Source organism: Mus caroli, chromosome 7 (assembly GCF_900094665.2).
Source record: "Mus caroli chromosome 7, CAROLI_EIJ_v1.1, whole genome shotgun sequence".
NCBI classification, from domain to species: Eukaryota; Metazoa; Chordata; class Mammalia; order Rodentia; family Muridae; genus Mus; species Mus caroli.
Window position 1 is genome coordinate 27,890,580 of NC_034576.1, and position 12,184 is coordinate 27,902,763.

The 12,184-nt window shown below is 49.2% G+C and overlaps 1 protein-coding gene across 3 annotated transcripts; it reads left to right on the top strand.

The window, feature by feature from the left end:
• Positions 1-484: 484 nt before the first annotated feature.
• On the top strand, positions 485-8,279 carry Fbxo27 (F-box protein 27). Of its 3 annotated transcripts, none has more exons than XM_021168705.1 (6): positions 485-543; positions 2,729-3,109; positions 4,194-4,305; positions 4,434-4,529; positions 5,577-5,712; positions 7,190-8,279. In XM_021168705.1, the coding sequence occupies exons 1-6, from the start codon at positions 522-524 to the stop codon at positions 7,331-7,333; spliced, it is 891 nt and encodes a 296-aa protein (XP_021024364.1). In that variant the 5' UTR covers positions 485-521; the 3' UTR covers positions 7,334-8,279. The 3 variants fall into 3 exon arrangements, with proteins under 3 accessions (XP_021024364.1, XP_029335057.1, XP_029335058.1); XM_029479197.1 differs by lacking the exon at positions 485-543 and adding an exon at positions 2,314-2,370; XM_029479198.1 differs by lacking the exon at positions 485-543 and adding an exon at positions 2,438-2,541.
• The last annotated feature ends 3,905 nt before the right edge of the window (positions 8,280-12,184 follow it).

Here is a 12,184-nt window from a genome sequence, read left to right on the forward strand (position 1 = left end):
GCTGTCCTGGAACTCACTCTGTAGACCAGGCTGGCCTGGAACTCACAGAGATCCACCTGCCTCTGCCTCCAGAGCACTAAGAATAAGGGTGTGCACCACACACGCAGACCTGACTCTGTTTTTCTTGTTCATTTTTTTCCCATCCTGAAGATTGAAACCAGGGCTTTTTTTTTTTCCCATGCTACTGAAGCGTTCTACCTCTGATTTGTATAGCTAGGTCTCTTTTTACCTTTTTTAAAAAAGATTATATATATATATATGTGTGTGTATGTGTATATATATATATGTATATATACACACACATATGTATGTACACTTGTCCACCAGATCACATTATAAATGATTGTGAGCCACCACGTGGTTGCTGGGAATTGAACTCAGGACTTCTGGAAGAGCAGCCAGTGCCCTTAACCACTGAGCCATCTCTCCAGCTCTCTTTTTACTTTTTACTTTTTCAGCTCTCACTAAATTATCCAGGCAGACCTGGACTGTAAGATTTTCTTGCCTCAGACCCCAAATAGATGGAATCAACACCATGCCCAGGTAAGAGTTTTTAATTAGTTGCCCAAGACAGACAGACAGACACACACAGACATACCACACATTAAACACAAGCAGACACACACAGAGACAGACATGCACACAAGCTGCTTATCATGTCTGCCTATTTTATTGGTCATGTGTCTCCCTCTATAAACCAAGCTCAGTGCACATGCACAGAACCCAGATATAGTTTTCTTTGTTGATACTTAGTAGCATGCCTCCTGCTCACTGGACAGAGCTGACAAACAGGTGAAAAGGTCAGCTCGGGAACATTGGTAAGGTCCTGAAACACTTGCCCCTCCGGAGGGGAGAGGCTAATTAACATTCCTCTGACCACAGGGCAGGAACCGGCCTGCGGGTAGGGACACATTCCGCAGGACGGACGGACTACTGCCCACCTTCAGACAAGGAATGTCCAATCAGTTTAAAGGGTGCACTGTTCTGCCAGGCATATTGTGGCTAGTTGCTGATGCTCTGCCCCTGGAAACCAAATAAAAACTCCTTGAATGGGTGCTGGGGGTCACTACCTCTCCTTTGGGTCTGGGACAATCCCAGTGCACTGGAACAATAAATTCCTCTTGCTTTTTGCATCGATCCCAGCTCCATGTGGTTCACTCAGGGGGTCCCCAGTAAGCTAAGGCTCCCCGGAGTCTTATACAGGTTAAAATAAAAGATAAACAGGGTATGGTGACACTTGACTGTAATTCCAGTTCTCCAGAGGTAGAAGTTCAATGTCATGCTTGGCTACTTAGTGAGTTCAAGGACAGCATGGGCTCTACCTGAGTCTCAGTTGAAAAGTAGGGCTGGAGAGATAGATGGCCAATTTCCCCCAAAGGACCTGGGTTTAACTAAGCGTCACAGGTGCTCTGGACCACCTGTAACTCCAGTTCCAGGGAATCCTGAAAATACCTCCTCTGACCTCCCCAGGCACCAGGCACAAACATGGTGGAGACATAAATGCGGGCAAACATCCATACACATAAAACAATTTTTTTTTTTTTTTGAGACAAGGTTTCTCTTTTAGCCTTGGCTGTCCTGGAACTCACTCTGGAGACCGGGTTGGCCTCAAACTCATAAATCTGCCTCTGCCTCCTGAGTGCTGGGACTAAAGACACGTATTACTATGACCAGCTCTGCCAGGCAGTGGTGGCGCCTGCCTTTAATCCCAGCACTTGCTCATTTCAAAAGCGGGGGCTGACTCATTTCAAAGGTCCTGAGTTCAAATCCCAGCAACCACATGGTGGCTCACAACCATCCATAATGAGATCTGATGCCCTCTTATGGTGTGTCTGAAGACAGCTACAGTGTACTTATGTATAATAATACATCTTTGGGTTGGAGCAAGCAGGGACTCAGCAGGTCGATCAGATCGAGCAGAACCTACCAGAGCAAGCAGGGCTGACCAGAGCAAGCAGAAGTCCTAAAAATTCAGTTCCCAACAACCACATAAAGGCTCACAACCATCTGTACAGCTACAGTGTACTCACATACATAAAATAAATAAATCTTTTTTTAAAATGTGCTAACTTGTCGAAGTTCGAAACTGTAAGCTTTAGCTGATGCTTCAGTTAGCGGGGTCATTTTTGTCCTCTAGAGCCTGCTTTTTCCTGTAAATCGCGGATTGACTGGATGATTGTGTCTGGGATTTAAGGTTGCGGACTGCACAAGGCGTTTAGGGGTGGAGCCTTCCACTTGGATGCCTACCCGAAATAATAGTTGTTACCAGATGCCAGGCGCCCACTGCGGATTTAGGGTCACTCCAAGTGTTGGATTGGTTGCGGAACCGCTAGGACTGTGCCACAGCCCTGGCCTAATCTGTGTCCTCAGGTGGATTCCTAAACTGTTCACCAGTCCTAAGCCGGAAGGAAGTGGGGTCTGGATCCACAGGGCTGGACATTCGGCGAATCTCAGAGAGGTTTTGCCTGGGAAGGATAGTATTAGGCAAAGCTATAGCTACGCGGTCCTCCAGACCGCGAAGGGGAGCTGGCAGGGGTGCCGGTGAGCACCAGCGGGCTGGGAGGAGGGTAGGCTTTGGGGACAGAGAGGCGGTAAGGGACGTGGGAGACAGACAGCGGATGGCTTCGGGGCTGTTAGTCTCGGGGTGGACGCCTGCAAAGCCCGGCAGCAGAGGCTGCGAGTCGCGGAGGCTGCTAATCACTAACATCTAACCCCTCCTCTCCTGCAGTCCCAGCCAAGCGGGGCGCGGGGACCATGGGTGCCTGGACATCCAGGACCCGGGTCCCGACGCCGGAGCCCGACCCCCAGGAGGTCCTGGACCTGAGCCGTCTGCCCCCGGAGCTGCTCCTGCTGGTACTGAGCCACGTGCCCCCGCGCACGCTGCTGATGCACTGCCGCCGAGTGTGCCGCGCCTGGCGCGCCCTGGTGGATGGCCAGGCCCTATGGCTGCTGCTGCTGGCCCGGGACCACAGCGCAGCGGGCCGAGCCCTGCTGGCACTAGCCCGCCGCTGTCTGCCCCCTGCCCACGAAGACACGCCCTGCCCGCTGGGCCAATTCTGCGCACTGAGACCGCTAGGACGCAACCTCATCAGCAACCCCTGTGGCCAAGGTGAGGCGCTGAGAAGGCGGGGCCTAGAGGAAGCCGAGGGGCGGGACGAAGAGAGAACTGTCGCACAAAGGGCGGGGCCCCAAGAATGCTAATGGACAGAGCCAAGAAGGAATCCCCCGGAAGGTATTAAGGGCGGGGTCACGGGATATTTGTAGGCTGTGAGACCAGAAGGGAACCAGTGAGAGGATAGGGCGGAGTCACAAGGTATGAAATGGGCGGGGCCTAGAGTTAAACCAAGAGGCAGGTCTACAGATGTAGCAGAGGGAGGGGCTAGAAGTGGGGTCACACTTGACCCAGTTAGAGTGGCTGGAAGCACCTGACCTATATAAGAGAGCGGTGGAGGGGACCAAACAGCATATCCTCTATCTAAGAGACAGGATGCACAGAGAGGCACCAATGAGCAATTAAAATCAACACATAAATATCTTTTGTTTGATTGGCTTTTACATTTTAACAATTTATTTTCGTCCCTGCGACTGGAGTTTCAGGAGGCTAAGCCTCGTGGCTTGGGAGCTGGGAACTGACCCCAGGTCCTCTAGAAGAGCAGTTCCAAATTTTTAAATTTTGTTAGTATATTTTGTTTTTGTTTTGTTGTTGTTTTGCTTTTGTTTTTGCGGGTTGGAAAGATAGCTCAGCGGCTAAGAGCTGCTCCTCCAAAGGACCTGAGCTCAGTTCCAAACACTCAAGTGGAGACTCACAACCATCAGTAACTCCAGTCTCAGGGAGACCACCCTTTCTTCTGGCCTCTGGAGGTACTAGGCATATATACATAGTCTGCAGACAAAAACTTTTAATTTTTTAAATTATTTTGGTGTGTTGTTAAAGGGCTCAAATCTCGCGTACAGGTGGTAGGTGCTCAGCAGCCAACTTTGTATCCACAGTTCTCTCCTTGTATTTCTGCGTGAAGTCTGATGGTTAGTTAGGCTAAAGTTTTCCCACTGAGCCGTCTGTCCTGCCTGCTCAGGTTTCCGATTCTTTTCAAACCTGAGGGGTGGGGGAGGGGCGGCGCAGCTTCATTTCGACCGGAATCCTAAACCCTTCGCGTCCCTGGTACTGAGATTACCCCTACTGTTTTTCTCTACAGAAGGCCTGCGCAAATGGATGGTGCGGCACGGTGGGGATGGATGGGTGGTGGAGAAGAACAGGAAACCTGTACCTGGGGCCCCTTCACAGACCTGCTTCGTGACTTCCTTCAGGTGAAAGCCCTCCCCGCATCCCCTCCGTGCCCCCACCTACCGGCCACCCCCCCCCGGGGGGGTCAGAGCCCTTGAAGAAAGACCTGCGGGTTCTCACGGACCAACCAACCACTGTCTCACCTTCCTAGCTGGTGTCGCAAGAAGCAGGTCGTGGACCTGGTGGAGAAGGGTCTGTGGCCAGAGCTGCTGGACAGTGGTGGTGTGGAGATTGCTGTCTCTGACTGGTGAGTCTGGGCACAGGAAAAGCCCGTTAGTAAGCACTGGGGCTCAAGGCACACACTTGTAATCCCAGCACTTGGGATGCTGAAGCAAAAGGAAGTCATAGGTGAGCTCAAAGCCAGCGAGTGCTCCATGGAGTCAGGTTGCCTATATCCAGATGCCTGTAAGAGTGTCCGTTCTCTGTACAGAGTCTTTATTGGAGCTTTCTGGATTGACTGACCAATTAGCTGCTTGCCCCTGTGGTTAACCACAGCCTCTAGGCCAACTGACGTTAACTCACAACCCTAAATTACGCTATGGCTTTTTCTAAAGTGACCAAATTTGACCTATGCCTGTCTGTGGACCTGGCCAGACTTTGTCCTTACTCAGTATGGTAGACTATTTGGTATGACTTGAGTCTCCAAAAAAGACACTCCTGGCAGGCATGGGTTTGCAAGGGCCAGAGATCCTTTGAGTGCATTTTACTGGGGCAGAGACAAGAACAGGAACTGAGGATAGAACCCAGGGCCTCATGCATGCTAGGAAAAGCCTCTACCACTAGACCTCACACACTCCAGGTCTCTTTGTACTTTTACTTTGAGTCAGAGTCTTACCACGTTGCCCAGGTTGGCCTTGTACTTGAGATACCTCTAAAACAGCTGGAATTACATGCCCGGACTACCTGGCTCTCTGCCTGCCGAGTCTTGCAGTTAGAAACGTGTAAGTGTATCACTATCCCGGGCGTTTCAGCTTTTTTTTTTTCTTCCTGAGACAGGGTCTTGCTATATAATCCTGTCTGACCTGGAACTCTCTTCAGGCCAGACCTCAGGCCTCTCTTCAGGCCTCAAAACTCACAGAGATCCACTTGCCTCTGCTACCACACCCAGCAACACCCAGCACCTTCCATGAGTTCTGGGGTTCAAACACAGGCTATCATTCTTGTGCGGCAAGCCCGTCACTGACTTAACCATCTTAGCCCTCAAGACCCCTGGGAGGAACTTAATTTGTACGCCCAGGGAGGCTAGGCTCCCCCAGAGAGGTAGGTGATGCATTGAGACCTCAACTTCCCACAGGTGGGGAGCTCGACATGACAGTGGCTGTAAGTACCGTCTCTTTGTCACGCTTCTTGATGCCCACCAGAACGTCATAGATAAGTTCTCCGCTGTGCCAGACCCCATTGAACAGTGGAACAATGATGTCTACCTGCAGGTGAGCCTCTAACCAAAGCCGAGCTTCTCACTGGGTGGGGATTGGTTGGTGGCGACTTCCTGGTCTCATTACCCTCAACATATGGTCAATGGCAGTCATTTTCACCATCTCTCTGTCTTGGGGCTTTTGTTTTTGTTTGGTTTTTAAGATTTATTTATTTATGTATATGGGTGTTTTGTCCGCATGTGTGCACACCAGAAAAGGGTATCAGATCCCATGGAACTACCATTATAGACACTCATAAGCCACCATGTGGGTGCTGGGGATTGAATTCAGGACCTCTGGGAGAGCAGCGAGTGCTTTTAACTGCTGAGGCATCCCTCCAGCCCCTCCATCTTTGGTTTTTAATGTGGTTGTGTGTGTGTTGTAGATGTACATGGGGCTCTGCCTGTGCCTGTTTATGTGGAAGGCAGAAAGATCTATGTCGTATGTCTTTCTCTTTTACCCTCCACCTTAGTTTTTGAGACAGTGTCTCTCACTGAGCGAGGAACTCATTGATTGGCTAGATGGACTGGCCAGTGAGTTGTGAGGATCCACCTTGTCCGTCCTGGCACTAGCGTTACAGATATACATGTTACCACAGCCAGTTTGGACACGGGTGCTGAGGATCTTAACTCGGGTTCCTTATACTTTATCAACTGAGCCGTTTCTCCGGCCCCGCCCTCTTATGTCGGCCAAGTCAGCACACGGAGAAAGCTGGGCTAGGCAGATCTGGATGAAGTTCCTACTGTGCAAACAGTACCATTTCAGCCCTTGCTGAAGGACAAGGTGGTGGTGGTGGGTGATCGTGACAACTGGCCGTCTGCCCGCCCTGGGGTGCCCAGGAGATGAGGAACCTCTGTTGATTTGGTTTCAGAGCTTTGTTGCATGAGATCTCTGGGCCAGTCTACACCGTGATTCCTCACTTTATGGCTGTCACAGGGCAGAGAGACTTCTTCCATAGTGGCTAGAGCTAAGGGAGCCAAGAGAAATAAGTTTCAGCTGCTATGCTCTGACCTTACTTGGGAAGTCACATGACAAGACCTACTCATGTAGCCTAGGCTGTCTCAGACTCACTGTGTAGCTGAGGCTAGCCTTGCGCTCCTGGCCCTCACTTCTGTCTCCCAAATGCTGGGAATAATTGCGGATGTGTACAGCTCCACCCAGAATTTCTGCCACATTCTTGGTGATAAAACCTCTTTTATTCTAATGTTTTTTTTTGTTTGTTTGTTTGTTTGTTTGTTCCTTTCTCTTTGAGACAGTTTGTTACTATATAACCCAACTGCTGAGGACTATGTAGCCTGAGCCTCTAACTTTCCTTCCTCCTGCCTCAGTCCCCCAGCCCTGTGATGGCAGGAGCTTGTCACCACACCTAGCCTCAGATCCCACCTGCTAATGAGAACACGGCAAGGTTTCAGAAGGGCCATCATGTGGGAAGTCACAGACTGGCTGACAGAAGGGCTGTGATACAAGGCTGACTGACTCCTTCTACCTCCAGGTCACCCACGTGTTCTCCGGCATCAGGAGGGGCATACGTTTTATCTCTTTTGAACACTGGGGCCAGGACACACAGTTCTGGGCTGGCCACTATGGGGCCAGAGTGACGAACTCCAGTGTGATCATACGAGTCTGTCAGTCCTAGTCAAAAGGCCGCCATTTTGGCAAGACAATCTGAATGTGCCTTCCTGGAGCTGTCGGCTGGAATCCCTCATGAGTCAAGTACTGTACCTCCCTGGCACATGAAACTCTGGGATCCAGTGAAGGGTCCTGCTTGGTCTTGTTTTCAGAGTCTGTAACATTGAAGCCCTCCATCAGATCTACCTATTGCTGCTGCTTTAGAGCATGAGTGCCTGGGTGCCTGGATGCATGGATGCCTGGGTTCCTAGATGCATGGATGCCTGGGTGCCTGGATGCATGGATGCATGGGTGCCTGGATGCATAGATGCATGGGTGCCTGGATGCATGGGTGCATGCTGGTCTCAGGTCACAAGCGGCCTCTATTTCAGTTCACTCACCTCTTTGCCCTGTCCCCAGTATTGATCCCCCACCCTTTTTTGAGACAGGGCATCCCAGCTGGCGACAACCCTCCTTTCTGCCTTTGACGCTCACGTGCTGGGACTACAGGCACACAGCAGTATCACTCAGTCTTGTGCAGTGCTGGGGATGAGCCCAGGGTTTCGTGCATGCCAGGCAAACATTCTACTATCTGAGCAATGTCCCCAGTGTCCCCTCTGGTCATGTCCTGTTTCTGCCTCAGGGATTGTCTCTGTCCCTTCACTGAGGCCCTCTACTTAGGGCTGAACATAGGATTTATGGCTGTCAGAATTCCAGCTCCTTTGGGTAAGGAACCAAAGCTCTCTTGGCTAGAGCCAGCCTCCTCATTGAAGGGTGTTTTAGGGTATTATATCTGCCCACAGATTTTCTCCAAACAGTTGGGAAGTGCCTAGAGTCCAGGCCCCGATCATCAAAGATGTCTATATTGTATAATATTTAAAGTTATTTTTAATTTTCTCAAACAATGAGAGAATATCTATCTGGCAATATCTATCTGCCAATCTCACTGTAATAAATTGATTATTTTGCCTAAACTGGTTCATATCTTTTTCTTTGTTTTGGTCTCTTTTTAATGCTTTATGTGATTGTGGTTGTCATTGTGGTTTTGAGACAGGGTCTCACCTGGAACTCACCATACAGCTGCTTGTGTGTGTGTGCGCGTACGTACCTTATGTGTGCCTTGTGTGCTTGGTGGCAGTGCATGTAGACCACAGTGAGCATGTAGAGATCAGAGGACAACGTGGGGGAGTCAGTTCTATAGGTCCTAGGGATCAAACTCGGGTTATCTGGTTTGGTGGCAAGCACCTTCACCCACGGAGCATCTTGGCAGCCAATATTTTGACTTTTTTTTTTTTTTTTTTAATCAGATAGGGTCTTCCTATGGTATGTGGCCTGGGACTCATGACAATCCTTCTTCCCGTGCTTCCCAAGTTGTAGCAAGCATTACTTCAGGTCTTTGCTTCATTTTTGAGAGGAGATCTCATGTAGCCTAGGCTGACCTCAAGCTCTCTGTCTAGCTCTGGCCTTGAACATCTCAGCTTCCTTCCTCTGCATCCCAACTGCCAGAAACTGAACTCAATTCCTCTGTAAGAACAGCGCTCAGTTTTAACCACTGAGCCATCTCTGCACCAGCAGGTTTTCTCTCTGAGTGGGAGATTAATTTATTTATAACTAATTATTATTATTTTTTTATTTTATGTACGTCATGGTTTGAATATGCTTGGCCCAGGGAGTGGCACTATTTGGAGGTGTGGCCTTGTTGGAGTAGGTGTATCACTGTGGGTGTGGGCTTTAAGACTCTCACCCTAGCTGCCTGGAAGCCAGGATTCTGCTAGCAGCCTTCAGATGAGGATGTAGACCTCTCAGCTCCTCCTGCACCATGCCTGCCTGGACACTGCCGTGTTCCTGTCTTGATGATGATGGACTGAACCTCTGAACTTGTAAGCCAGCCCCAATTAAATGTTGTCCTTATAAGAGTTGCCTTGGGGGACTGGGGAGATGGCTCAGGGGTTAAGAGCACTGACTGCTCTTCAGGAGGTCCTGAGTTCAATTCCCAGCAACCACAAGGTGGCTCACAACCATCTGTAATAAGATCTGATGCCCTCTTCTGGCCTGCAGGCATACATGTAGGCAGAAAGCTGTATATTTAATTAATCTTATAAAAATTTTTGAAAAAAAAAAAATTTGGCCTTGGTCATGGTATCTGTTCACAGCAGTAAAACCCTATCTAAGACCATGTGTATGAGTGTTTTGTCTGCATGTATGCCTGTGAACCATGTGTGTGCAATACCTGTAGAGGCCAGAAGAGGGCATCAGATCTAGAACTACAGTTAGAAACAGCTGTGAGCCATACTATGGGCGCTAGGAACTTAGCCCCAGTCCTCTGGAAGAGTAGCCAGGGCTGTCAACCTCTACTCCATCTCTCCAACCCCGAGAGATTGATTCCAGAAGTTGTTAAAGCCATAGATGTCAGCAGCTTGTTGGGCTTTGAGGACAGTGCAGGCCCGCGTGCCAACATGTGGGTAACTGATGAATGCCCACAGTCCAGGCTGTCAGGCTGTCTCTGCATCAGCTATGAGGGTGGGGAGGGAAAAAATCGGGGGGCGGGGGGTTACTTTAGTTCTGGAAGGCAAATTACTGTAGCTTCAGGGCCTGTCAAAGTTCAGCCAAAATGAACGGGCTTTACAAAGTGGCTTCTCCTTGTAAGAGAGACCACAGAGAAACCACTGGACTAGAACACTCCATGGGTAGAAAAACATCATATCGGAGATCAAACTCTCGATGCTGCCTCCCTCCTGGGGATGGAGGCCGAGGTGGAGAAGCAAACAGATTTTAAATGACAGCAGGGTGGGGTCTTTGTGGGAACAAGAGCACCTTTAGACCCCTGTATACCCAGTAACAGTCCTTCTGTTTACCAGGCCAGTAGTCGCCACTGCCATTTCCTTGTGCCGTTGTAGCATGTAGTTCGTACTACCCAGCTTTAAGCTCCAGGCTTAAAGACTGCAGTACCAGTCCCCGCTCAGCTTCCCTCGGATCCACAGATGAAACACACTTTAGCTTTTTTTGGACATGCTTTAGCTCAGTGGCCGGGCTCTTCTTTTCACTCCCAGCTCAGCACCTCTAATTCTCCCTTTACTTAGTTGCTCAGTTCGTTACCTTCTCCCTGTTCAGCCCCCTAAATCTGACACTCAGCCTGAGATCTCACATGATGGCAAGTACTGTTCTCTTCCTCTGCATCTGCTAGCCTGCCTGGGAAAACCGGAAGTCCCGCCCACCCAACCCAGCTCATTGGCCACTAGCATCTTTATTGATCGATCAAGAACCAATTGGGGAACAGGACCTTCAGTGTTCACACGCAGATTCCCGATCAGAACATCAGAACCACCCTACAATCCCTGGCCAACAATGGACAGGCCCATGGTCTGTAGCAGAGATAACTACACACTACAGTACAGAGCACTGTGCTGCTAAACTGTGACATCTTGTACATTAAACTCAATGCATTTTGACTTACATTTCCAATTACTATGGGTTTGCAAGGACAATACAATGGGCTGTGGAGACAGCCTCATCAGGATATCTGAAGAGTATGGCTAAGGCGGGTGAAGTGAGATCCATCAAGGGCCCTGGCACACGGCTTTAGGAGACGATACTGGAACTTAATCCCAGCGCTTCGAGGCAGCAGACTGAGGAGCTCACAGTCAGGTCATCCTTGAGAGTTTGGGGTCAGGCCAAATTACATGAGTGCCTGTTTCAAAAACATATCTGAAACATTTGACAATAGCATATCAAAACGTTTTGATATCCAGATGTTTCAACCAGGATATAAGGTTCCCATCACCGAGCAGGTGGAAAGATTATTGATCTCAGGTTATTAGAAATAAGTTTAGGGCCGGGCGTGGTGGCACACGCCTTTAATCCCAGCACTTGGGAGGCAGAGGCAGGCAGATTTCTGAGTTCGAGGCCAGCCTGGTCTACAGCGTGAGTTCCAGGACAGCCAGGGCTATACAGAGAAACCCTGTCTCAGAAAACAACAACAACAAAAACAAAACAAAACAAAACAAGAAAAAGAAATGTTTAGGGTAACAAAGTAAGAGAACTGTAAGCAACAGGTGTGACACTGACAGGAGGAGAGAGGATTCTGGGAAATAGTAGGAGAATAAAAGGGGAGAGTCGGGGAGAGACACTGAAGGAAGACTCTAAGGATGAAGGAAGCATGCCAGGACTGAAGGAGAGGCTACTAACCAGCAGGCAGACGAATTCAGGTTAGAATAAAGGGAGATTCACTGGGGACATAGAGGACGTCAGGAGCTGAGCAGAGGTGGCCAGCCACATAGATGAACTCAGGATGAAATAAAAGGAGAGATTTGCCCAGGAACACTGAGGAGGCAGATGTGAACCAGCAAAGAGCTGAACTCAGGCTAGAGTAAAAAGAAGATTCGCCCCAGACTTGGACACATGAAGCTGAGGTGTGGTAGGTAACTAACCAGGTGGAAGACACTGAATAGTTGGAGTGGGTTAAATAAGTTATGAGCTAGTCAGGGCTTATGGCTTTGGCATTTATGAATAAATGATTAGTCTCCGAGTCGTCATTCCGGGAGCAGGGGCTGGGAGGAAAAACGGATTTATTTTCTTACAGAGAACATTGCTTGAACGGAAGTGTGTCTTCTACACATTTTATTCTTGATCAAGAGTAAATGCTCAGAAGGGTCAAACACACAGAAACAGGAAGTGCATTGGGCTTTATTTTCTTTTACTTCTAACTCAGGTGGTGACTGTGTCACCCTGTTGGCTGAGGTCCCACTTCACGGTCTTAATTCAAAGGCTTGTCTGAAAAGAATTGGCTGGCACACAGAAAATGCACTTCCTTGTTTGTTTGTTTGTTGTTTGTTTGTTTGTTTGTTTGTTTTTTGAGACAGGGTTTCTCTGTATAGCCCTG

Bases quoted from the DNA above. Each gene is read 5' to 3' on its own strand.
- Fbxo27 (XM_021168705.1), top strand. From the start codon at position 522: ATGGAATCAACACCATGCCCAG. The intron at 4,306-4,433 runs GTGAAAGCCCTC...TCACCTTCCTAG, and splicing joins TGCTTCGTGACTTCCTTCAG to CTGGTGTCGCAAGAAGCAGG. The intron at 4,530-5,576 runs GTGAGTCTGGGC...AACTTCCCACAG, and splicing joins GAGATTGCTGTCTCTGACTG to GTGGGGAGCTCGACATGACA.